The sequence below is a fragment of the Andrena cerasifolii genome, chromosome 9 (assembly GCF_050908995.1).
Source record: "Andrena cerasifolii isolate SP2316 chromosome 9, iyAndCera1_principal, whole genome shotgun sequence".
In the NCBI taxonomy this organism is placed as follows: domain Eukaryota; kingdom Metazoa; phylum Arthropoda; class Insecta; order Hymenoptera; family Andrenidae; genus Andrena; species Andrena cerasifolii.
Window position 1 is genome coordinate 13850050 of NC_135126.1, and position 27879 is coordinate 13877928.

Here is a 27879-nt window from a genome sequence, read left to right on the forward strand (position 1 = left end):
AGCCTCTCCGCAGCCGCAGCGTCAGCGTCGGCCTTCCGAATCTCCCGGCTCGCTCGATATTTTTATACGCGATTTTCCGGCGTGTCCGCCGCGGCAGCGCGGTTCAACGGGCGTAATCCTATCAAGGAATCGGCTGGGGGCAACAAGCGTCGAACCGCGAAGGTATTTATTTTGCAGCGATAAATATCGGCGTTCCTTGAAATTTTCAACGCCCGCGCGATTGGACCCGCGACGCCGCTAATAATTGAAATCGAGAAGCGGGGGATTTCGTCGGAGCGCGTCAGAATGTATCGAGGGTTCCGGGGCGAGATCTGGTCGGCGGGAAAAATGCATCGGGTAACGCGCGCGGGACCCGCGATAAACCATTTTCCAATTTTCCGCTCGAACCTACCGTAAGGTTCCCTCTCTCTTCTACACTGAACGAAAATTCCTCTCCCCAAGTTGGAGTCCGCGATATCGAAGGGCTGCACTCGCGATAGCGGCGGGGATGTAATGCACCAGATGCCACCCCCTCCCAGGGACCCCTTCGATTTTCCACACAATTTTCGTACCGCCGCCGGACAGATGGCCCGCGAATCGTATCTATTGTCGCTCAACGATACCAGCTTCCGCTCCTGCCGCCTTCCCATCGCCGCCTCCTCCGTTATGTGTGCTCGTAGGTCGCGCATTATGCAATCTCTGTACAGGAGCTGGCGCAAATATTTTGCCTGCACGTGCATACACTTACCTCTCCGCGGGATGATTACATACATATGTAGATGCGCCAGCCTAATAATGGAAATTATGGCCGCGTATACGTAACTGCGTAACGTAGCAGTCGACTGGCGCGCACTGGGCTGAAGGTGTACCGAGCAAGCTTCGAAGCTCCTCGATTTTGCGGTCGAAAGATTGTTCCGATGGTGCAGAGAGAATTTCCTGGCTACCTTATTTGTCATGGCGCTCTTCCGGACGAGGAAGGTGCATTCTTGGGGGGTTTAATGATTCGTGGAATTATTGGAGTGTATTAGGATTGGTTGCTGGGTATATTCATAGTGTGTGTTTTGTTAATATGTAATGGATATGTATTAAGTTGTCCTCTGTGTTATTTTCTTTCGTTAAGAGGTTGTCGATATTTTTTCTAAAGAATTGTTTCCTCTTCGTCTATGGTTAGTGGAGCATTAGGATTAATTCGTGGGTCACATCGTTGGCTGAATTTGAGGAATTTATTAATCAATGACAAGAATGAAACTTGAAGGCGAACTGGGGAATCGTGTATTCGTAGGTGTTATTTGAATTGAATTGGCACGTTTAATAGGCTGGTGTAGGTTTGCTTACGATTTAGTGAATGAAAATTATGAGTAGATCTCACCAATTGTGTATCAAATTACAGATTGTATTCCACTGTGTATAGAATATCATTTTGTTCGTCAACCAAACTGGTTGAAAGTGATTTAGAGAGAGAGATTTCTCTGTGCATTTCAGAGACAAAGATTTCAGCAGTGGCAATCCGTAACATTAATTTAGTGTTTTAGACAAGTACAGCTGGTAGTTAGACTGCAAAATTTTGATCAAGAAAATTGGGTCTTCAAACTGAGCCGCAAAAACCGATAGATAACAATGAATTTAAGGTTTAATTTGGACCTGTGCAAACTTCTAAAGAAACACTGTACAAAAAACAGCTTGCTCTACTTAGTCACAAGAATATTTTATAATTCCACATACAATGATAAAAAAAATCCACCAATTACGAAACAATCTCCTTCCCAACTGATCTTCCTTACTATTCCAAAAACCATTTTGTAACGAACCTAAAAACATCTTCCAACTAGTATTATTCCCCATCTTAAAACTCCGCTTCTCATAGTAGCATCGCAAATACCTATGCATCTCGTTGGCAAAAGTATATCGACTTCCCCGAACGTTTCTCTCGCGGATAGAATCAATTCTCACCTAAATTGTCGCACTTGAAAGTTTCACCAAGAAATCCCGCGCACCACGCGCAACAACCAATACTTACAAGCCCCCGAACCCCCAACAATTTCGGGCCGTCTGTCGCTTCATGCGGCAAGACTTATTACCATACTCCGCCGTGCATCTGCGTACCCTAAAATCCATTTATATGTGTATACACGCGCATTAACATAGTAACCCACTTATGTGTATACATATATTATATATTATGCATCGCACAGAGGCGGGCGCGGACGTGTATGCGTGCGTGTGCACATAAGATCGCGGTCTGCGCATATAAGCATCAATATGTCCAATATTCAAGCCCCCGTAAGTACATATCTATACGCACGCGGGCAGAGGCAACGGTATTACGTGCACCCACCGCCGATATAGGTCGGTTATAGGTGGAGGGTAATATTCGAGGATGCCGAAAGCACGTTCGAGCGATCGATCTCTCGGTCTGGCCCTCCCTCTTAGCGAGTCTTACACCAACACGAGCGCCTACGTCCTACGGTTCGCGCGGTGCCGGTTGCATTCGGGGGTTACAGACTTCAACGTCGCCAGGAGAGAAGCACGACTTGCTTCTCTGGAAGAGGATAAGGGAATCAGGGAGCGGGCAGGGGGGGACGGGGCGCGTCGGATGGAGGGTTGAAACCGAGGGGGTGAGAAAGGAGAGGGGCGGCCCTCTCTCAGTAGGTATCTCAACTTACGATTGCCCTGGGGGCGTGCACAGAAGTGCAAAGCAATCGTCTCCCAGGTCGACCCCATGGCTGTAGGTTCTTCTGGAAACGGTAACGTATCGAAATACACGCGGCGGAAACGCTCGGTCCCGGCCCGGCTCGGCGCGCCGCGCGGCGTTACCCTCTGCCTTCCACGAAGCTCGCGTTACGCCCGCCAGAATCTACGGTCCCCTGGAATTCCCGCGGCGCTGGAATTCTCGCGATCTTTTTCCTCTCTCTCTCTCTCTCTCTCTCTCTATCCCCTTTCCTCTTTTCTCGCCCTCTTTACGAGCCGCGCCACGCGCCCGCTCTTCACGCCTCTTGTTTCCCAGCCGCTATGGATGCACGCGTGCAATTATAGGGGGAAGAAATTGAAATTGCACGGCCGTTCCGAACACGCGCAGCGGCTACGCTCGTTCACCATCGAGGTCTATCTGTTTGCTTCTCGGGGCAGGGGCGATTTATGGGAAAGTGCAAAACAGTTGTTCGCGGCTGGATTTATCGCGTAGATTTGTTGCGGGGAGAGCCTGTCTGATGATATTTCCAGCCTCGGGAAGGGCGCGCTGTTGTAAATAAGGAAAGAAAATCAAGATAGTTCGACGTGCGCTTGTTCCCCGTCTCCGGATCAAACAGCGTGGAACAATGTAGCCGATGTCACGCGAGGGACCAAGGGATCGCCACTCTGACTTCGCGCTGGCACCGTGTCATGTATGTTTCAGTCATCCGGGGGAGACGTTCTTCATCCATGCGTCGCTTCATTATCTTCATTATCGTCCAATTAGAATCCCCAGGTAAAAGGTTTGTGTACCGAAGACAGATCCGTCTCCAGTTATGACAGAACGTTGGGGTGTATAAAGTTTCACGGTTAACTCGCGTCGCCGCATCGTCCAAGTAGATTCAGGACTTACTAGTCAGACGGCGGCGGTCGAATTCTGCGGAGAATAGGAACTTCCATTGAATTTAATCTTATTACGGTTACCTTAGTTTGCTAGCAGTAGACGCCGGCTGGAAAACAAAGTAATTGTCTATCGACACGACCCCTTGGCTGCAGCCTCGTCCCGATACGTATCGAGATACACGGGTAGCGAAAGGGAGGCCGATATCCTCTAGTTTCGGACTCGAATTACGACGGCAGGATCTATGACTCACGGTATTCCCGTGGAGGGTTGCTGTTGCATTCTTTTCATCTCTGTTGTTTACGAGATATTTCGTTGTGTTCGGGAGAAGTAGTGGAAGCGCGGAATTTATGTGCAGTCGTGAACTGGGTTAAGTTCAGTCGAACGGAGTTTAGCGGACGCTTTAGCGCAGGGGAAACGTTGGCTAAACGTTACATCGACACATCGAAACTTGCCAACTATGTATTATCGATACTTCTGTCGCGAGCATTGCTAGCTAAACTTCACCGCGATACGTCGTACAGGATGTTGGATCTGTATTTCTGCCACGAATACTATCTCCTCGACTATAATTTCGCTCCTCTGCGCGGGGATGTTGTGTTCGTAAAATTATCATGTAAAGGCTGTCATAAAATCCAAACTGAAACAATGAGTTCATTCGCATCTACTTGATTTTTCTTTTGTGTTTAAATTATCCAACGAACTTTTCTCACTTCTCAGATGTGACTTAGATATGAATTGGATATTACAAGGAACAAAGAGTAAAATATTATTTGCTGGTTAGAAATTCTTCGATAAAAACGTAAATTATGTATTGTACAGTAAAACGTCGTTATTCCTTTGTTCTACGTTTCAAAAGTAATGTCAGCTTCACAATCTCAAAAATTATAGTGTAAGAAACAGTGATTTTTTATGTCTTTCACATAAAAATTTTATATAAACCACAGATACTAACTAACAGGAAAGAAGAGCTGCTATAAGTACTACTGTTTGTATTCCTAAGTAGTTGCAAATACAGCTACCCCTCAGGAATGATTATTCAACCCACCATTCGTATGTTATAAACCGTCTAATGGATATGACCACAAAATGCAACCACACAAAATAAAATATCAGAAAGAGCGTAATAAGGCGTAGGTATGCCTCCGAAAACAGGGTGCAAGAGTTACGCGAATGTTGGCGTAAATTCTGCGAATTTCTACTGTGGAAACGGTTTAAGGGCAACGGGTGTAATTCGCCAGAAATAAACATTTAATTCGCTCGAAAATGAGCCCATTTACGTAGTACATGAAACTTGTGGTTCCACGAGTGCAACGAGTCTCGCGGTTCTGCCCTGTGGCTGTTGATTTTCTTATGAACGCTAATCTGCCGGTGTATATATTAATAAGCGTAATCTCCCGTGTCTTAACACTGACTGAAGCAGAGAGCGGTTAATCACGATCGCTGAAAAATTCGTTTCAATCGTAGCGTTTCGCGAAAATGCTAACTAGAGATTCGTGATACATACTGTTCTTCGTTCAGGGCACAAGCAGTACGAGATTCGACGAACAATAAACAGATTATAACGTAATCCAGCGACGACAGATTATCCTAGAAACTTTAGACGCAGGGGCACGTAGAACAGAAAGGAGATTCTCGTTACATTCTACCCTCTTACTCGAATTACGCTAGGAAAACGTATGGTTCGGGGAATCTCTTGAACTTGAGTGTTTTCATTCCGTTTCTCCGATTTCTCATACTGTTGTCTCGATCCACCACCTATTATTTACGCGTTTCTTCCCGATTCCGTGATGTGTTCCATGAAACATCAGGGGTTCGAGCGTCTGTCGTGAATTTACAATGCTTCAATAACCACAGCAACAAAATATTTGGGCACTGGTGCTTTTAATTATCGATAATTAATATTCCTTGCTGCAACTTCAGGCGATGCAGGGGATTTTATTTCTCGTACTTGATCCATAAATATTTAGTGCATACACATTTCGCTGATCAAACTAACGAGCAATATTTCTGAACGTACTATATTTTATCGTACATGGTTATATGTATATAATTAATTTGTTCTTTTTAAACATTATTCGTCGTACGAGTTATCGCGGTACAGCTTAAAGTTTGCATAACAACCTGGTGGTAGTGTATATGTACACGCTGATTGTTCAAGCGTGTCATTCACGCGTCCAACAAAGCGGAATGTATACAGCAAAATGTATTTTCTCGCGTGATATAATCGTGTATTGTAAATTAACCATTTATCAAATGTGAAATTCAGATATTGGTGGTTCCGAAATGAAGGAGGAATAATTGCTTATCAACTTATTATTAGTTATTTCTGAATTTTTCATTTGACAAATGTACATACAAAGATGAAGGTATAAGTGACTCGTCTAGACTATATTAAATTTCCAAGTATCGGTTCGTTTAATTTTGACGAGAGCTACACTTACTGTGCTAAATTGGAATTATGGGAGGATTATCCTTTCTAAGTTTAAACGTGGATGATCAAGGAAACGTATAAAATATTCAGTGATTGTTGCCCATGCTTAATGAGTACAAGAATGGTGTAAAGGTTTTCGGAATGACAAATTTGACCTGGAGAAAGATTAAAGTTTCAAACAGATAATGAAAGAGGTCAGTCTGAAAAAGATTGCTAATGTTCAAAAGTTACTTGTCTAAAATCTCTGAATAACACGTAGGCAAGTAAAAAATGTACTAGCTGAATTAAATGATACAAGTGTATGCTATAACGAACTTGAATCTAAATTCTAAAATATAAAAATTCATGTATTTTGTCATAATTAGGGATGAAACTTTGGCTACGTATAAAAGAATAAGAAGCAATGCCGAAGCAAGTCTGATTTATTTGATAAAAAAATAATAAATTTTTGTAGAAAACCTTAGAATAACTCAATGTTTATGTAGACTTTCCACTTACTGACTAAGTAGATAGTAAGTGGAAAACAATCACTAATGCATAGAAAACTGTCAACCACAAGTCACACACTCAAAAAATATACAGTCAAGTACATATATAACTTTAAATTGTTTCGAAATATGCACCACGGAGCAATTAAAAAGAAATCATTTCGTAAAGAAAGACTAGCTTTTTATCCGATTGCGGCACGCCATGGAGGGTATTGTGTCTATTTTAAATTTAGAGATGCTGCATGTACACGGTATTTTAAAAGGTGATGGTCACTGCTTTCAGGGGTGAATCCATTCCTCCGGATTGGTGGAGATTTGTAAAAAAAAACTGGCCGCAAAATTATTTATAACATTGAAACATGTGGAGAAAAAGTCTAAAAGGAACCATATGTCGCAAACACAGTTTCTAAAAAAAAAGGAGAGAGATAAAGTTTTGGCATGGATGAAATGATCCATGTATTTAATAAAACCATTTTTCACGTTTGTGAGGGAACCTCCTTTTAACTTTTATTCTATGTTGATGTAAAAAATTGACATTAATTCGCAGTGTTAAAAACGCTTTTTCACGAAGTTTTTCTTTACAAATCTCCACCGATCGAGAGGTGTACTTTTTTAACCTGCACAGTAGTACCAAAAGAAGAGGTGAAACACTCAAAACACTTTAAGAAATGATTCTACAATAAACGCAATTCCACAAGAAAATCCACGCAACACCCTGCGTACAAATATGTATAATGGAAAGAACCAGAGTGCACAGAAATTTCCAAATAACCCGAAATGCAAAGTGACATTCCTCCGCCCACTGTTTAGAAAGCGGCGTCCCAATGAATCAACCAGCACATATTCGTGACGACTCACGTACTGGAAGTAGTTCAGCGAATCGAAATGTTTCCCGGGCACGCGAGTAATGCGCTCTCGAGACAAGCATCGACGACGTTCCCCAGTTCAATCTTTCGAAGCGATTCGCTGGCAACGAATAGACACTAATAGTCGAAGGGGTTTGGTAAATTCACGGGAATCGGAATCGATCGGATGCCAGTCACCCGGCTTGGTGGCCGTACCAAAAATCCTCAGATCGCGGTCGCCTCCGCGTTCCTTCTATCGCACTCGTTCACCGCCGCGCTTCCCTCCTTCCCACCCTATACACCGAATACTTCGAATAGAATCCCAGAACATTCTTGACGTCCGTGACGTAGCTATCGAATTAACGGTGTGTACAAGCCACGGTGAAACGGCGGTTCCCTACCGTTCGCCGTGGTGGTTGTCGGTTTCTCTGCAGCAGTTCCCTCCAGCATACCTGCGGTAGTGTCAGTTTTGCAGGTTTCTTCGGCAACTATTCCGAACTTTCCGGCTGAGAACGACTTCCGTCGATTAGATCGGCAGCACGCTCGTCGCCGCGCCGTCCTCGCCCTCGTTGCCGTGCTTTCTTTGCGACGGAATTCCACCGCCGCCAAGTGGAATCTTCGCCGTACAATGAGCAATGACTTTGGCGACCGGGGATTTACGATTCTGCGGCAGCCGCTTGGCGAACGAGTGGGCAGACAAAGACGATACACGCGCGACAATACCGATAGGATGTAGCGTTGTCGAGATAATACGTCCGCTGCACACCGATAACCAGACAGTGTAACGCAGTAGTGAACGGTTATATCTCAATAATGCAGGATAATACTAGCTGGCCCGTTGTTGCGGTGAATGCTCCCTTCCTGTCACAATACCCGAATATACAGGATGCTCGACTACAGGTGCGCATCCTTTAAGAGGGTGATTCTATGGGCCAAAATAAGACGATAATCAGGAATAACGAAATTGCGTGTGAAGCTTCGTTTCCGAGTTATTAATTGTTCATTAAAGGCAGGCTCTCACTACGGGCGGGATTCTCAGCCGCTACTTATTCTTAAGCAAATGCTTAAGCATTCGGCATCCTTTGCTAGCTACTAGGTTAATAGAGGGTGCCGCGTGCTAAAGCATTTGCTTAAGAATAAGTAGCGACTGAGAATACCGCCCTACGTCTCGCCACGCCTCGACTCATTTTAGTCTTCCTATGGTTTTCTTATGTAGTTCGCGAATTTGACGCACACTGCGCCTCGCCTCACCTCGGCGCCACTCCGAGCCGCGGATTGTTCCTCGAGAATATTCTGAGGAAGAGAGGCGAGGCATAGCGTCAGTGGATGCAATGCCACCGCAGAGGAAAGAGGAAGAGGTTCTCTGAGCAACTGATCAAACATGTGAACCGAGGCAAGCCCTGAGAACTTCAGGTACGGAAAAACCGAGGTGACGCGAGCCTAGATGTGAGTGCGACAAGAAGTTGCGTCGAGGCGAGGCGAGGCGTAGTAAGAGCTTGTTCTACAGGCCGACAGTAGAGTTAGTCCCTCGTGCAGACGCATTTTGTATTTTAATACATAATTCGAAAGCGAAACCTCAAACGCAATTTCGTAGTTCTTGATTTTCGTCTTATTTTAGCCTGAAGGCGAACATCCTGTATAGTTTCCAATGTTTTCACTGATACCTCCGGGTAAACTGAATTCTTAATCACTACAAATCTAGGTAGTGAATTTCCAGTTGGTTTTAATGCTTCAGAGGAGCAACCCTGCTGCAAAGGGAAGGCAACTTTTGATTCTTATTAGGCCCGTGTTTAAAAGGATTTCCCTTGTCCGTTCGCGAGGAAAAGGCAGGTTCATCGATCGACCCCGTCCCCCGCTCGCTTTCAGCATTCCCTTTCTTCCTTTGGAAAAATTTACTTTGGTCTCGACCATTGAAATGCAATCTTCGTTCGTTACAAGCGTTCCAGCAAGTTCCAGCAACTTTCTCTCCCCTCCCCGCTCGCAGTTTGAAACAATAAATAAGCGGGGGCAAAAAACCAGCAACGGGTATAGCTGTCATCCGTGCGTTTTTTTTCTTCTGCCCACCCTTTCTGCTTTTTTACAGCCCCGCGAGTTTCGAACAGATTATTCTGGGCTCTCCAGCGGAGGGCGACTTCCGCCGATTAGACTGGTCGCTGAGAGCCCGACCCCTAGTTGGAACGATGGTTTCTTTGCGTGGAAAATTCGACGCCCGTAGCAGCAGCTCGCCGAGCAAGAAACGATAATATCATTGAATAGATAGCGTGTAGTAAGAATAATTGTCGGCGATGTTTTATGCATTGCGGTGATTTCGCATTCAGATGCCTAAAGTAGTCGCGTTTGCTGAACTTTCTTGTAGCGGCAATCTTAAATCTTTAACGAAGCAATTCATCCTTCTGCAGCTCCTCTTTGTCTCTCTGGAAATCCACTTTCCAACGATTGCAGCGAAATTTGTTTTTACGCGCGCCACGGCGAAATTCTGCATTTTCGGTTTTCGTTACCGAGCGATTCTTCAGGGGCGTTAGGTGGTTGGCAATATCGAGGAAACGTTGAAAGGAAGGACACTTGCGTTGCTTTTCGCGACGACCACTTTATTAACTCGTAGAATACAGAAGTTTCCTACAGAGTGGAAATAAAACGTAGCAAGCACTCGCGCATCGTCTGACGCGTACTTCGCATTTAGTTTTGAAACATTATGGATCCGTGGTTAAATGTTGTGATTTGAATTTCAGTGAAAACGTACGAATGTAATATTGCGCGTTTGAAATGTCAACAATTCCTCAGGGAAAAGATTACCGGCGGACGCTATTATTACGCATACCGCGAACAGTGTGTTTAATGTGGTCGTTCCATTGGCAGATTTTTCATTAACCGAAACAGAGAATTAATAACGGAGTAATAACACGCGCAGTTTGAATCGGGCGACAGGTATATTCGTCGAATTTAACCCCGCGAATTGTAATGGCGACAACGCAACTATTAACTCCCGAAAAGTAATCATCATTAAGGGCGATGACCTACGAGTTGTTTGAAAATTAAATGGGAACTGCGTCTCTCGCCTCGATAGAGTATATAAAAGGATTTATAATCACTTGTATAGGAACTTTTACATCCATTTCGATGGATTACATGTTTCAAGCTACTTTATAATATATTCGGAAGGGTGCTTGCAGTGCTCAGCTCACAGTCAGTTACATCGCAACTCTATTTTCCGTAAAGAGTTTAGGTTGATGTTTCATTCAAAGAGCAATGCAAGTGTCCAGTGGCGGATTTAAGGGAAAAGGCCCCGGTGGCAAACATTTTCGGTCACCCTGTATACATAACAGAATTAAAAATAAATTTACGCGCGTGTGGTATGGAAATTATAGGAAACAAAAGAAATATTAATAGTGTTTAGATAAAATTGTAATAGTGTTTGGATAAAATCATAATTTTCTTTGGAAGATGGGGCCAGGTGGCAACTGCTCATCGGCCCGCTCCCGGCAAGTGTCATAGGTATATTCAAACTCGTCCATTATTTTTAATTCATACAGGTATTTTTTTTGTACACGTAGGGATGAGTTCTTGCTTGAGGTTGCCAAAGGAAGAGTGTATTTTAGTTTAGTCCTTAGAGGGCGTGTTTAGTGAGTAATAGTTATGTGAAAACCACCCTAAATCAACACCATAAAAAAAGTATCTCAACATGTAGGCACCTACATTGATTTTACCAATTTACCGTGTAAATCTACAGCTGAGCGCGCGTAACATGTTCATGAATAAACAAAAATCGCATAGAACCTGTCCATTAATCTCATCGCAACGAACCAGTGTTCTCAATACTTGGCGCGTAGGCGGATTTCCTTAAAATTACAACTTCCTGAAACGCTTCCCGCGTACCGTTTCAAGTGGCCCAACTCCACCCAACTCGGTACCCTGAAATCCGTCCACCCTCAGGCACTAGATCAATCTAACAAGCGTCGGTGGTTTTGTTTCAGATGAATCACCGCGACTCGTCGCAGCAGCTCTCGCCGGCCGATTCGCAAGCGCTTCAGACGCGGGTAAGTTTCTATTCCGATCTTCGTACACGCCGGCTATTTAAGTACACGTCAGGGGCTGGAGGAAAGTTTCGGCGCGTATCGAAGCAGCTCAGGGTCAGAGCGGCGGGGAGGAGGCGGTCGGGAAACAGGAGACGAGGGGTCGAGTTGGTTGACCTCGCGTCTACCGAGCGACCCTATCGTGGCTCGTGTGTCGAGTATCTTGAAAATCGCGTGGGTCAGGGCGTGGTGGCGGGTAGCTCGGCCCGTAATCAGGCCTGCTACGCCGCTCGACCAACTCCCCTACTGGTCGCCAAATACATCCACCGGCCAGACTTTCCCTCCGTCTCCTTCCCCGTCGCGTACGTCCTCAGCCGTTCTGATTAGTGGCAAATAATGCCTGTAACAATAGCCGCTGCCCGATACAGCTTGTGCGTCGCTCTTACGCCCGGCGCCCCTGTGTGTGGACCCCGTAGCGCGGCTCCGCGCGCGTGTGGCGCTCTTAATACGCCGCGTACGCGCACGTACGGCAGGGTTTATCGCATATGTCCTCGCTAGGTTGATATATGAGGCCGTGTGCGTGCCTCCCCCCAGCGGTGCACATGCGTCTCTATGATCTATGCGGCCCTACCTGGTCGAGTGAACGTGTATGTCCCGGGTGTTGCCCGCGGTGTACACCCCCGCGTGATGGTGTACACGTGGTTCCGCGCGTATGCGTGAATTAGGCAGGGCACACGCGCGATATCCATGTACGGCTCCGCGTCCCCGTGCACCCCGTGAAAACGGTGCGTGTGCTGACCGCCCCCGTGCACGTCGACGGTGTGTACTTTTGCACGTGCCTTAACGGCGGACATGCGCGTTCCACGCGCCACTCGGCGTGGACACGGCGCGTACACGAACGCGTTATGCATATCACGGGACGCGTGACCCAGCCGTTCACGCGCGCGATGCGCCTAGATGCGGGACGGGACGAGGCGAAGCGCGCGTGTTTATCAGCGTCGGCTGGGCTTCCAGCGAGTCCTGCCGCGCGCTGTTCGACGTGTGCGTGATTGCGTGCGCGCGTGCATAAGACCCCTTTGTAACTGGGGATTCGACGGAGCTGCCTTTACACCGGCGGAGGAGACACGAGCCAATCAATCCCCATCTGCTTTCGGTTTCGCCCTCCCTTAGAGGGTGCGAGCCACCCTCGCGCTCCTACGTCTCCGGAATTTCGATGATCTTCGCCTAGAAACAGATTTATCTCGCCTGCTTTCCTTTCTACTCGCCGACGGTAGCTTTCGAGTCCGCTTCGACCCTTCGTCGATTCCGTGGGGATGTGTTTTCTCGCGATACAGCTACCCGCCGTGCAGCTCTCTCACCCCTCCGTCGGTTTCTATCTGGGGGATGTTTCCCGTACGAAAGGTAATTTTATTCCGCCTGCAACGGATGCCACATGGCGGCTCCTCATCCCCGTCGCGTTGTGGAAGCCGTGCCACGCTCTATTATCGGCTGATGGGGCTGTTGCGGTATCGCGGATGGAAGGGATATCGCGGTGGTACTCGAGACCCGCTCAAGTGGCGTGTACAGCGATATTCTTGAAAGTACGAGACGCTGGACGTGCTTTCCGTAGCTCGCTGCAGAGTTGGACAGACGCGAAATACAAATGGTCTTGGTCGATTCAGATCTTTAGTGGGCTAGTGAGCTAAAACTACGCGGGGCCTGTTTAAGTGCCGTCGATTTCCAACGTGACTCGGCGTTATCTGCACCCCTTACTGTTTCACGGCTTCACCCGTGAACTCCATCCGCAACACACGGTCGCTCATCCTGGCAACGATTCGTCTTTCGAAGATATCGACACTACATCGCACCCTCCAGAGCATCCTCGACCCATCCCCGGCTTCTCAGTTGCGTTTTTAATCTAGTCGCCTAGTCGAGGCTTCTTATCACGAGCGATCCGTCGTTTGTCATCGTGTCAACGGCCGATACCTCGTGAAAGCCACCCTCGTCTGGCGGCTTCCGAAAAAGTTAAATAGCTTTTTTCCCTAGCCCCGCTGTATTATCTTGGCTTCTTATCTTGGCGTGGATGCCGCGCTCAAAGGATGGCGTCGTTAATCGTCGGGGGAGCCAGATTGGGGTTACGCGAGAGGCCGCCGAAGGTTAAGGTCGAACTTTCGAATGAAACACGACGTTAACGGGGGACCGTCTAATTTTCACTGGATACAGGCAGTCACGACCGACGGTTTATCTTATCTCCGCCTCGATTGGAAGCGACAGCAGCGTGTACGCTGGAAAATTTACCGCCTCCGCCGCGGGGGGACGTTCCTCGAAGACGGAGATAATGATTCGAGTTACAAGCGACCTCGCAGGTGTCTAATTGCGCGCGGTTGCGGCCGACTCGCGCGTAGCTGCTGCGGTCGCGTCGCGGCACCCGTCACCTGCAGGTTCCGCTGAAACGACCGCGATAGCACCGCGCAGGTACAGGGGCGGAGGACGGGGAACGGCTCGAGTGAACGACCCCGTAAAATTCTGGCGATTTATGTCGCGTTTCCTTGTTTCGAACTTTTGCCGTCACGATACGCCGTTTTTGCGGTCTCGCGACGCAATCTTTCTTTTGTGGATTCATGCCACGTTCGTTCACTGCCAAACGTCGCTGGCGAATATTACCCGCCTCGAATCGTGGTTGAAACAGTTGCCGAATTATCGTTTCTTTCAGCACAGGGTCAGGGGACAGCGTCCCAGGGCATTGTTCCATCACGAGTTTTGTCAACGCCTCAATCTTTACCGAAACGCTTCCTCTTGAACTCGATGCTCTCGCGTTTCCAGTGCTTATTAGAGAGTTCTTTTTAGAGGTTATTAGGGAAGCAGGGTTTATTAAAAATGAACGCAGAATTGATTGTCGCCGCGGATTGGATTGTGGAAGTGGCGTTTCTTGATATAAATTGAAGATTTTCACATGTTATTTAGTTAAGGGGGTATACCCGTTTGAACCCTCGGAAAATGTATACATTTTGTGGATTTTTTTACAAGTCAACGGTTTGATGCAGATTTCCCGTTTTTTAACTATGTTTACATAGCATTATGAACTACTTATAAAAAAAGTTTCAGTTAAAAAACTATTGTTTTTCGGAAGTTACGGATACATGTCCGAAAGTCTCTCGATTTTAGACGGCTAAACGGTGGCCCTAAAAACTCGCGCTACGTTCAACCAATTTACTTCAAATTTTGCATGCAGAATCATAATAAGATTCCACATCGTCCAACGAAGGCGATTTTGAAAATTTTGAAAAATAAAGAAATGGTGAGAGATCAAAGGTAAAGTTAAATTTTTCTAAGAGAAAAATCCACCTTTTTCCTTTATAAATAATAAACGGGGAATCGAAATAAAAAAAGCCTTCGTTGGACGATGCGGAATCTTATTATGATTCTGCATGCAAAATTGGAAGTGAATTGGTTGAACGTAGCGCGAGTTTTTAGGGCCACCGTTTAGCCGTCTAAAATCGAGAGACTTTCGGACATGTATCCGTAACTTCCGAAAAACAATAGTTTTTTAACTGAAACTTTTTTTATAAGTAGTTCATAATACTATGTAAACATAGTTAAAAAACGGGAAATCTGCATCAAACCGTTGACTTGTAAAAAAATCCACAAAATGTATACATTTTCCGAGGGTTCAAACGGGTATACCCCCTTAAGATATCACTGTTGCGCGACAAACAAATACGTTTTCTTACTCTGCCTCCAGAATATACCTTTATTATAATATTATTAATAATAAATTTTAAAAGAAAGTTTTTTTCGTCATGTAGCTTCTTTTAAACACTTTTCAAAATTTTGTTAATGCAAGTCTGCAGTGCTTATCGCTCCATTAAGCTTTTGTTTCAATTTGTTTTCTGTCTCTTGTACTTCGGGAGTTATACGCGAAAAATGGGGAGTGCCTATTTAACTTTAAGGTTAGTGTTCACCCCCTTAAAGGGCGATTGGGCAGGATTGAAGCATACTGTTGCTTTTGTCTTGAGTCACTCTATAACCCCACAAAGTTGCGCTTCAATCTGTGACTGCGGGTTCGCGGTGTTCTCTGGTAAGTCAATGCTCTTCGATATAGTGCATTTGAAAACCTATGCGCCCTGGAACCCAAACTCACTTTATAATCACTCTCACATTGCGATGCACTAAACTAATGGAGTGCTCTATACAACTAACAGTCCGGAGAAATTTCTAACAAGTTCCACGCTTCATAGGCAGTACAGCGCGGTCTGCACCCACTGTTAACTTTTCTCGTTGCAACGAAGAAGAGAGGATAAAAGTAAAGGGGGCGCATCAAGTACACCGGAAGCGGTCCAATTAAAGTATTTCGTAGATTCGAGCAGCCCTTATAAGAAACGTGGGCGCACGTATTTGGAGCTTCGCGGAAAATTGAATTGGGAGGCTTAAAGTCTTCGACTTCGAGGGGATCAATAGTAACTCGCGCGTGGCTAGGTGATATTCCGTGAACGCGCGATTTTTAGCGCAGGTTCCCCGAATGGCCCAGATTCCTCTCGTCTTTCACTTTATTATCCACACTCCGATTGCACGCCCGAAGTCCGGGGGAATATAGCTCTGGACCAAGAGACGGTAAGGCCTTATTAAATGGGTATCGCGCTGCACCTCTCTGCTCGCTTTACCCGGCGAGATATCGAGTAGGTGTACGTATCACTGGCAGGGTATCCTCATTGACATTCGATCACAATAGCTATTTGCAGATGATCCGTTGAAAATGGAATTGTTACAGGGCCGAACAATCGCGTTACCGTGGTTATACCTAGCGAAAAATCGGCCAGTCGGATTCTGGCATCAAGCAGAGTCCCATTATAATCCGGACCTCGCGTGATTGGGCCGCGAAAACCTTTTCATGGTCGAACCTCCGTCGTCTCGTTCGCGTCTACGGCAATAAATATTAACGCACTCGACAAACAGCCGATTACACGTGAATAAATTACGGGCTTGGTGATGAAGAATGGCAACGAGGATCGATTCATACAAAGTTACGTAGGTATCTGCTTCATGAATGGCTGAAAATAGAGCTTTTCTGGGGAACTATGGTTTCATTCGTGATTCACTCGTTGAACTGGGTGACCGTGTAATAATAGATTTGAGTCTCGCCCTGCTTGGAACTATGTATGTAAATCTAGGTGACGCTTGGGGGTAATGCTCGTGATTATAGTTGTTCGTAGAAGTTTGCAGGCATTTATTTTATATGATACACAAGGGAGTAAACGATTTTTCAAGTATCTGTCGTTTATAGGTGTAATAGGCTAGGTATAAATCGAGCTTTCTATGCTTTGAAAGATCAAGAAGTGATACAAATTTCGAAAATGTCTCTTTTTCGTGAAAATCTTAAGGTTAAGTTGAGTTTTTTTTTAATGGGAGCGCACGATCTTCTTGTTATGATGTTCGCGAAAATATCATGGGAAGTTCGACGTCCAGCAAAAATTTTGAGAGTTTTGGTCGCCCTATATCTAGATGTTAAATTGTTTGACAGTAGGTAATCTGTTAACTTTGGAGGTATTTCAGAAGTAAACATTCATTCCGCATTATTTTCTATAATTTTATAACGTTCCTTTGAGCAGCTGTATTTAAAGCAATATTTGTACGCAAAATACTGTTACAACTCAAGCTTTTTGTAAAATATTAATTACAGTATTCGTTCTATTAATCGTTGCGTAATATGATGATATTACATTCGACGTGGATAATTACAAGAGCAAAATGGCATCGCGCATAAACGAGATTGCGTGGTTTGAATTTAAATATATAAACCTGTTACACAGAGAAATCGATTATACCCAAGTCGCTAATTAGTCACACGTATCGACAGTAGTATCTGGTCCCTTTCGATACGCAATTCCCTTTGCCAAAGAAAATGTCACAAGAAGGAAAGAACGTAGGAAGTGGTAATCTGGTTATTCACGATTTTCTGTGTAAAAAATCGTCGATGCCAAAAATTGAATTTGGTCAGTAGCATAGGTTACAAGTCAGCCTACGCGTTGGAAAGAAACATATTAAGTGCATTAGAAATTGCTAGGTATACATAATAAAAGAAGACAAGTTTTATGGTCGACAAAATCGGAACTGAAGAAACAAATCATTTTAAAAATCAATCTATTTGCAAGTATCGTTTTAACTGTGCATAAGAATATATTTAAAGCCAGATTTAGATGATCCTTTGGCTAAATAATACCAGGAACTCCGTTGTAATAAGGGAAAGCCTTGTTCATTGAAAGTTCAAAGAGTTGTAAACTCAATTTGCGTTAACAAAGGTACGTGTTGTATTTTTTAATTCGACAAGTTTCCCGGTCGATTTAAATTAAAAAAGTTTGTCGTGTTTTTGCTGGAGTAGTTACACTCTGCCTTCTATCGCGTACAAACTATTATGTTGCGAGAGATTATCCTGATGGCTATAAGATAATACGATTAATTAGCATATGTATCGTAACACGATTAATTAGTGCATGCGTTCAACCGGATTTCAAAGTTTTATTTCGATAATGCAGTTAGATAACATCGATCTATTTCCTCCAAAGAATTTTGTTCCAGCTTTATACGGAAACTATTACAGAGTAAAGTAGTAAACAAGCCGATAATTGTGAAATATTTCATATAATCATGATGAAATACACATCGTAGTCATATTACTGACCAAAATCTGGCAAATATTAACGAATGTGTCCTCCATTATCGAGGGGAATTTATTTTTTTACTTGTCACAAATGAATAGGACACAAATTACGTATCAAAGCTGTGATTACAAGGATAGATCTCGATTATAACATGCATTTCTTCAACTCCTATAACTCTGAACGCGCACACAAATAAAAATCCTTTTATTCAAGATACGAAAACAATTTTCTTCGCATAATCGAACAGATATACACACATACCAACATAAATTTACCCAACGGTCAATAAAGGTTCTACGAGGAACTAGTTCCTCATCGTCAACAATTCAAAACGACTACATCATCCCTTAACAAAGGGGAAACACTTTGCCCCCGAAGAATCGTGTCGATCAAACACCCGTGCAGCCCTCAAATTTCTCATAAATACGTCCAGCCGTGTATTCGAAAGCTATTTTTCACACGAGCACACCGCAGCCCATCCATTATATTTTCCCCGAGCTTTCGAGAGCCATCAAAGAATCTTTGGAAAATCGACGCGGTTCGCGGGATGACGCGCTATCGGTCGAATCGATCATGCACAGACGCGAAGTAATAACCAGCCAGAAACGATAACGCCCGTGAACTTATAACTCGGGAGCCTCGTGTCTTCGTCCACGTCAACCTGTAGTTTCGCCGTCACGGGGATGAAGAAACGACGCGTCGTGTACTGGGTTAACACCTTCACTGGTTAAAGTGCTTCTATTTATTAGAAAAATTGCTTAGAACCTTCGGTAACCCGAAAATTCCGATTTTGCTGAAACTTTCTTCGTTTGCCGGAGACCTCAATAGAAAGAGGTATTAAGTAATTTGTTTTCTACCACTTTTTGTTTCTTCAGAGCGAAAGCGCCTCTTAAAGTTAACGTGTGTTTTCCTATTTTCCTGTATATCTTGAAAACTACGGTAGATATAAAAAAAAACTGTCAGAATGAAAATTTAATGGTTTTTATCCTCTTTAAAATTATGTAATCAAATTGTATAAAGTTTGCAGTTTAATCCAAAACACGTTCTGCATTACGAATGGATCGCTTTTTGGACTATATGTTAAAGGTTTTGATGAGATTCAAGTATGATGTAGTCCATGCAAAATTGGGTGCAGTTTTAAGTCATCATTTTCCTGGTTTCGAATTTCTTTCAGAAATTGAAGCCATTGAATTTGCAATTTTTGTTAACTGAATCGTTTTACCTGAAAAAACGAATTTTCCCATTTTCAATCTAAAAGTACGTTTATTCAAACTGGGTAATTCTTCTGCGTTAAAATAACACAACGAACATCTCACGATTCATATCTTTCAATATAGAAGTAGGCCATGACTGCGAACTTTAACTGTCAACATATATCTTTTAAACAAATTCTAAGCCAGCAAAACGATGACCTTAAACTCTCCCCGAATTCACCGGGACCACGTGATATCGAAATGGGATTGGGTGGCATAGTCTGTAACGCAAATAAACCCGATATCTTGTAGACTAACATTTTGGTATCTCCCGCGTTGTCAGCAAGCCATACACTATACAGACTACTTAGGCAGCGAAATGGTTAAATGGTCAGCGGCGCTCGGTTAGATCGATCTGCCACTCCTGATCGGCTTCTCCTCCTGACGGGGTCGCATGGAAGGCTTGCAAGCCAGGGCAAAGAAGTGTGAAAGCTGATTTTCTCCCGACACCGTAAATCACCATCCGCGGATATATAAAAGCGATTATCGAAACTTCGCTAATGCGATTTTCCTGCCGTCTGTCCCGGGCCTCGGCGCCCTGATGCAATATGTAGTGGCTTGGTGAATGCAATCGACTGATAGAGAAACCCACTAATTACAGGGACATTATTATTTACAATCGCCCACGGCTGTTGGGGATGAAATGTAATACGCTGGTTAAAATGGAAAATCGTTGAAACGTAGATCGTCCATTATCATAAATGATAATGTAATCGCCGTGGAAGGTATTTTACTTACACCTGGCTTCGACGCTTCGATGATTACGAACATATGCAAAACGATACTTGCTTCTTCCAGGCTTGAGACGAAAATTTGATTCTATATTATATAGAAGCAGGAATAATTGTAATTGAAGCGGCACGGCGATTAACGTTGCCCGTAGCAGTTTCCCTGCGAGAGCAATGAATTAATAACGGTGCTATGGAAGTCATGCGTGATTTGTTAAATCGATCGATCGGCGGCACCTGATGCCTCAGTTTTTTCGTTTTCAGTGACCTTCGCTGGCGCGAAACGGGCACAGACGTTGGGTCTGGCCTGTAAATCACGGTCGATGGATATAAAAGCGATTACCCAGACTTCACTGATGCGATCTTTTTGGCGTTCCGATGTATCGGTGCGCGTTTCATTCCTCCAATACGTCCAACTTTTGGATTACTGTTTTCCGTCACAGTATCGCCGGGTGAATTTCAATCAATCCGCGCCTAGTGCCGAGACTTTTTTGTTTTAACAGATTATTGACGCGCGGAGTCATTTTCTGTGATGTGTAACTTTTCGGTCCAGCGAGGGATTTAGTTTACAGCTGTGCTCCAGGTAGATACGTGTAGTTTAGTGGGTTTGCATTTCAAGCAGATTTAGTTCGTCACAGAGAATTCGGTTCAAGTTTATTTCGGCAAGTCCCTGCAATGAAAATACTCCATTTTTTAATTACAGACTGCGAGAATACTAACTACTTACTCTCAGAATAGTATAACAATTATTAATTTTAATGCTTCGTATGAAAATAATATTAATTCGGGGCAATAAAATTTATGTTCCCATTTACATATTCGTTGTCTTGATTTTATTTCTTTTTATACATTCTTCTCCTGATACTTCGTCGCTATTTTAGTCATACACTTATTAGATCTTCGAACCCCGCACACTTTTTCACGCGCGCAGCACAATTTCCAGCAATCCCAGAAACGTATATTTTACAACTTCATATCTCCAAAACCCGTACCTGGAGTCCATAAAACTCACTTGCCCCCGCAATATCAATATAACCTACCCAACCCAACCCAACCCACCTAACCCAATGGTTGTACGGAAAGTTTTTGCGTTTTTCTTTTATTAGATATCGCTGCATTACTCTTGTAGAATGCTTCATTTTGTTATTGACACACGTTTAACTTCATCGCGAGTTCTGTAGCAGTGGTGCGTCGATTTATAGCAATTGTCGCCACCGTGGGCATCTGTAGACTTTTTTCCAGGAGGGGGCAACTTTGGGGTGACGGTGATAGAAAATATAGTAGCTAATGAAAACGCGAGTAGCCTGCTTGCTTTTTTGGCTCGTGTGTAGTGCCAATTTAATTATAAATTTAAATCTGAAATTTAGAAATATTCACTTTTTTAATATAAACTTAATAAAGATCGGTTTTTAAAAATAAGCGATTTTTTCAGCAGCCAGGGGGAAACTGCCCCTTTTACACCCCCTCCGGACGCCCATGGTCGCCTGTAAATCATCCTCATCTATTGCCTTTGGTCGCCCAGAACGTGGTGAATCATCTAACCCAGAATCTACCGATCAGAATTTTGTCAAACCACATTTGATACATCCGAACTTTAATGGCACCTTCTCCACACACTTCACTAATGATTTTGCTGTTTCTGTGACTCTAGTGACTCTCTAAAACTCATCAAGTAGTACATGTCGAATAGTATTTTACTAACTGACATGTCTGGACTAATTTTAGAAAAAACAAAGAAGCTAAATTTAACTCTGAAAATATACTTATAGACACAGATAACTCATTTGTTTTCGGATTTGTATGAAACGAGGACCAAAGAATGTAGAATTTTTTTACGTATCTATATTACACGTCATAACTCAGAAACTATAAAAAATGGAGCTGCACCCCACTTACAACAGCACCCCGCAGAAAACGCGCAACAGCTTTCTGTTCGACCGAATACAATCACTCCATTCATATTCCCTTTTCCCATTTACAAGAGACCTCCCACAGACACGTGATCCATAAAACACTAATCAAAAGAAAACATCAAACTGACATTCACACACCTACGTATCACTTACCGTATTCACCTCCGCAGTCTGTCCTCAGTAATCATCTCCTTGCACTCTACATAAAACGAGAAACACACTTCCTTCCTGGCGAATCGTGCTGCTCTCGTCGTCATTTTTTAAACACTCCGTTGGCCATCAATGTGCCCCCTTCCCTCCACGAAGAATTATGAACACGTCCGCGATGCAACGGAAGCACACACCCCCCCACCCACCCCCGACAAATTGAATGGGACGAACGAACCCGGAAATCGAAGCGTCCGCTTAATCGCGAGCGTTCGATCGATTTGTTATTCGCACTCTGATTTCTCTGGCGAGGGTCGCTGTATCGTGGCGCGCGCGGAACTACGAGCAGCGCTCGGCAGCTTTGGCGCCGTCAGTCACACGGAGGGGGATGGTAAAAAAATGTGATAGTTGAAGGTTGGCTAACGTAATTTCAGCGGGCGCGATACCTCGCCACCCGTCATCTGCTCTTCAATTACGCGCCAATAAAGGCCCCCTGCCCCCTGTTCCCTGCGAAGAGGATAATAATGGGGTGGTTCACCTGAAAGGACAGCAGAGAGCTGCGCACCGAATGCGCGGCTTTACCGGGCGCACAACGAGCTTCGCATAAGTATCGCTAAAGACGAGAGATATAGACGGCATTATATAGGTGTACATATTCGTGTGCGCCTAGAGGCTTCCGACCGATAGAAAAGTTGGACGTTGAATTAAATATATTGTTTCCGTTATTGAGGCGCGCGGTAGGCCACACGGTGTATTCCCATCGGGGAAGTTGTGATTCGACGGAGCTATTTAAGTGGCAATTCTTTATGAGTTGCGCTGTGTGTTTTTTTACTGACAAGGAGAGTATTTTAGGTGTCCGCCTCCGATCATTCTGATTTTTGGATATGTTATAGAGGACCGAAAAATAAGAAATACGTGTTTTTTTATTTTTCCCCGTTTTCATATTTGGGGGGTGAAAACTGCGTTCAAAGTTAGGGTTGAAAAATCATTTTTGTGGAATATCTCGAGAACTATTAGAGACAGGGGAATAGTGTCAATGGACGAATTTTGTGTCTTTGAATGCGAATTATGACTGACTCACCAGATTTTCAAAAATCCACAAAAATGATTTTTCAACCCTAACTTTGAACGCAGTTTTCACCCCCCCAAATATGAAAACGGTTGAAAATAAAAAAACACGTATTTCTTATTTTTCGGTCCTCTATAACATATCCAAAAATCAAAACGATCGGAGGCGGACACCTAAAATACTCTCCTTGTGAGTTGAGATTCGGCGATTCGGTTCGTGGAAGCAGGGTAGCGATCGTGGGATGGTGCAGGATTAATGGGGGACGGTTGGTAAAGGAATCGTTTACTCTTTAGGGGTGGTATGTTTTGACTCTGGATGGTCTGGGTTAGGTGGTGATAAGATTTCTTTGAAATTGAAGAGGGGTGTTTTTCACAGAAAGACTTGTTTCAAAGGAATCTTCAGGTGATATGGAAGTTTTAAACGAATGGCTTAACACGTGGGCTGCAGTGTCGGTTACCAGAAGCCAGCAGTTTGAACTCGTGATTAATCTTTGGAACGCTCTTCTTGTACATATGTATATGAAATAGAGTTGTCTGTCTGTTACCTTGTAACTCAGAAACTAATAGATCAATTTCGATGCGGATTTTTTAACGTACAAAAGAATTCTTTAGGAAGATTTTAAGCTATTTAACTTCCTCGCTTTACGAGCGGGTGTGCTCCTAGGGCCAGACACAAAGAGCACAGGTGATTCGTATAGTTGGCAATTGTTTTACCAATCCAGCACCCTATGCGACTTATTCATTCACGATATATTATAATTTATAACCCATCTTTATGTACGAACTAAAATTTGATTCGCAATCTCATAAATTCGGGGGGAATTGGATCAAATGAGGTGAAATCAAAAGATGAGTCAAGTTTTCTTTTGTTCAAAGATAGAAAACTAGTAGTTCCTGCTAGAGATAAGATAGGTGAGCCTTTTTCCCATCCAAAAGTTGTTTTTATCACTTAGTGAAATGTAATTTGATGAATCACTTCTGGTACTTCCATTTTACGTGCACTATACAGGATGTTCCAAAGTTATACGATCAAACTTCACCAGTATGTTTTATGAGTAGAAATAAGAAAACAATGTTGTATAAATATAGTTCCGCAAACCGCATTATAACCATGGTACATTGAAAAAAGGTTCATTTATGTTTACATTTCAAAATGTTGACATGAATTTCATGTGCATCTTATTTTAGTTCAGCATCATTGACCTTTCGGGAATAAAAATTGAATTAATATTTATACGTAATTAAGAAGCCATAAATTGCTTTAGAATAAAGGTACTGTTATACAATATCATGATTATTTGTAAATTACGGAAAACATACAGTTGTAACAAAAATAAGATACTAATGATCGAATTAACGAGGATCAACTACATATAACGAAACAATGAAAATAATTGGGACTACAAATGGTTGAATTTGCGAATTCAGGAACCATTACAGCTATCAATACAGAAATTTAATATCGTCGTCGATTGGACGAGGAGCACAGTTTCGCTTTGAAGATATAAAAAGAACCACGTCTCTCCTGCTTCTCCCTTAAGGCTGCACAGGCGAAATTTATTTTCCAGTCTCGATATCTTAATAGGTATACATTAGTACGTAACGGAAAACCATCGAGAATGTAATTAAATTTTAATGAATCTTCATCAGCAGCGGTGCCTTCGTTTCAGAAATGGGCCAGCAAATAATTTTACGCGAAATTGATAGGCAGAGAAACGAGTTAACTCCTCCACACTAATCATTTACGTGAGCTTGCGAAGATGGAATTTACTCTACTTAGAATAAGGTTGCACCGCCTCGGGGCAGAATTTCCTTAAACTGCAGTCGCGTGCAAATTACTGTCAAAATGGCTGGAGCGAGGGACAGGGTTCAAAAGTGAAATAGGATTCAATGTGAAAATAGTGTGTTCATTGATTTTCATTTGACACAATTTTCACTGGAACAAATTTGGCGGGTCGAACTAATGCTGGTGAACGTTTAATTCAATCATCAACTCATGATCTCGTCAGAAAAGGCAAATCGGTGATTCGACGATGCAAAATGGAGCCTCCAGTATCGTCAAGGTGTATATTTCATTAAATTTTCTAAAAATAGGATGAATTTACTAAGAACCATGATATAAACAATATTAACAATTAAAATGTCCAACAACGTTTTATTTATTATGAGAAACATACGTTCTCACGATTTACAGTTTGGACGATGTCGTAAATGCTCATCGACTCGACAAAATAGTGAAATCGTAGACGGTGTTCGATTCGACCATACAATTTACTCAATGGAAAATCGATTTATCTTTACATTAACACTTTGAGGGGCGTTGGTGTGTTTTCACGCCGAGATATTTACATCCTATGTACGGTTTTAGATGATGCACCCCAGTGACTCATCGAATAACGAAATTCTAATTTATATATTCCTTATCAAATCTTCGAGTAAGTATTACCAACCGGCTGAAAACGAGTCTATCTAACAAGGAGCATCACCGAATTGACATTCGGCACAGATGTAGAAAGCACGAGGCGAGCTGGAGAAAACTTTGCCAACAGAAGCGATGCTTCGAAAAGGCTGAATGGAGCTTGAAGAGGCACTTTTGAAAACCTCGCGCTAAAATTGTTGGACTTAATCGTGGAAACTCAAAAGCGATAGGTATCTCTTCAACCCCTCGACAACAGTGTCAAAACGCCGCAGCCTTCAATTTGGACTACAGAGATCGACTGGCTGTCGACGCAGACGTGGCGGAGCATCGAGCAGACGAAAGTCGATTCCGCGACGCGAACCGTTCACCCCCGCACCCCCGCGTCGCAACGGGGCGCAAAAACTGATTGTGTCGGCGCTGTCAATCAACAGCGGCGGATATAAAAGCGATTACCGAAACATCACTAATGTGATTTTCCCGGCGAGCAGCCCCGCCTTTATGATGTATCAGCTACATCGCCGACTCTTGCTCGCCACCCTTGAACGGGGCCACGCTAACATTCATCGGTTTAGAGCGATACGAAACGAAGCGAAGAGAGAAAAAAAAAGAACGGAAATGGAGAGCGATTGGCCTCGCTTTGTGATAACCGTGGGGAACGACGACTCAAAGTAACGCGATTGCCGTATCTCGTCCCGTTTTACCGATTCCATGGAGAAGAGAGGGAAAATGCACGGAGGTGTATGACCTCTTGGCGATAATCGAGACCTCTCACCCAGGTATCGTAAGGTTATTTACCTGAATAAACCGTTCGATAGAAGAGTGCTCAGCCAGCGACGAGCTGGGGGCCACGTGAGACGCGGTTTAATAATTTCGCAGGCTTTGTGTACAATTGGAATATCGCCTGCCGCGGAACACGGCGTGTGTACATTTTTCACGACGCTCGCGCTGATAGACACGTCAAGGCTCTCCCACGGATCGTTATTCGCCTCGGATTTATACATTACGACACGAAAGCACCGTGTCGCTCCATGACTATAAATTAGTCACTGAGAGACGCTGCGGCTCGTTCCGGGGTAAAGATTAGCTAATGTGAAAGGAATGGTTCCGCGTGGCGCGAGTCGAAAGTTAGGGCGAGGAGTTGGGAATTATGTACATATCTTGTTTTTCGCGGGGTGCCATTAGACCGAGACTTCGCGAGAAGTTGATGGTCTGCGTGGCGCAAGGGAAGTGTTTGCGATGTTTCTTGCCCATTATTGTATAAGTTGGGCGAAATAAAACTTTCTGTATGTTTAATGTTCCCTTGGAAGACGATCGTTGTGTGTATTTTCTTTGTACACTGGACTGTAGCTGCAACAATGGGCTATGCAAATTCGTGGCAAACGGGATAATTTGCTCGCTCGCGATGCCTGATGACGGGCTTCTGTTAAACGAAAAGTCAAACTCCCGAGTGTACCGGGACGAGCGGCGAAAATAATTAAGCAACTTCACAAATTAACATAATTACCCGACGAGGCCGGTGTGTATCGCCTCTTGCCAATTAATTCCGGAGTAATAATTAAATTACGTAATGCTAGTTGCGAAACATTCTTAACGATGGATAATAAACACAGCGGCTCGTCAGAAATCGCTGTGTAGGTAAAGTAACTTTCGGTTGAGTTTAGAAAAACGTGCTTCAAAATAGTTTAAAAGGACCTTGCATGAAATCTTTCCGTACGAATGCTTCGAATCATTACTGCTCCACTATTCCTTTACGCGCATTTGTGATTATATATTTCTTTCGAGTGAAGTGGAGATTTATTGATTCATCCCTTAAATGTACGAAGAGATCGAAGTAAAACTTTGAGGCAGTCGTGACATAAACATTTCATTTACATTTTCAGAATTAAAAAATTTAAATAAATGAAAACAAATTATCCCTCTAGTGACACTTGCATAGCAAATCTTCTCCCAATTCGAAGCTAACGCTTTCAGAGATGATTGCCAACATCCTTTAACCCGATTACAGACAAATTAACTCACCTACGTTAAACGCAACACATGACCTAGCACATTATCTCCAAATTTTCTAATCATCGCGAATCAACTCGCCCGACATGAATTTTCCAATGACGAATTAACCCGCCTTCGCCGATAACGGTAATTCATCATCTAATCGCTCACAAAAAAGCCATTTAAAGTTAATGCAACAAACAAATTTCTCCTCCCAATCCACACAACAATTCCAAACATTCAAACAGCACCGCGCAACCCATTTTCCTCGACCGCCAATCGAATGGAACATTATTTTAGACACTCCCCAGCGAGTCGTCGCGCGTCCACCGCAATCATAAACGAAACATCCGAGCTTTTGCAGTTTCAGCCCGGCAAGCCTAGAATTTCCCGAAGTAATCAC

At 43.7% G+C, this 27879-nt stretch overlaps 1 protein-coding gene across 4 annotated transcripts in view; it reads left to right on the forward strand.

Annotated features, from left to right (window-relative positions):
• The window catches only part of LOC143373455 (uncharacterized), a 386763-nt gene that overhangs the window by 82331 nt on the left and 276553 nt on the right, over positions 1 to 27879 (forward strand). For all 4 annotated transcript variants that reach the window (XM_076820738.1, XM_076820737.1, XM_076820741.1 and 1 more), the window contains one exon: positions 11286 to 11348. In XM_076820738.1, the coding sequence (XP_076676853.1) occupies positions 11286 to 11348 (63 nt within the window). The remainder of the gene's footprint in view (positions 1 to 11285; positions 11349 to 27879) is intronic.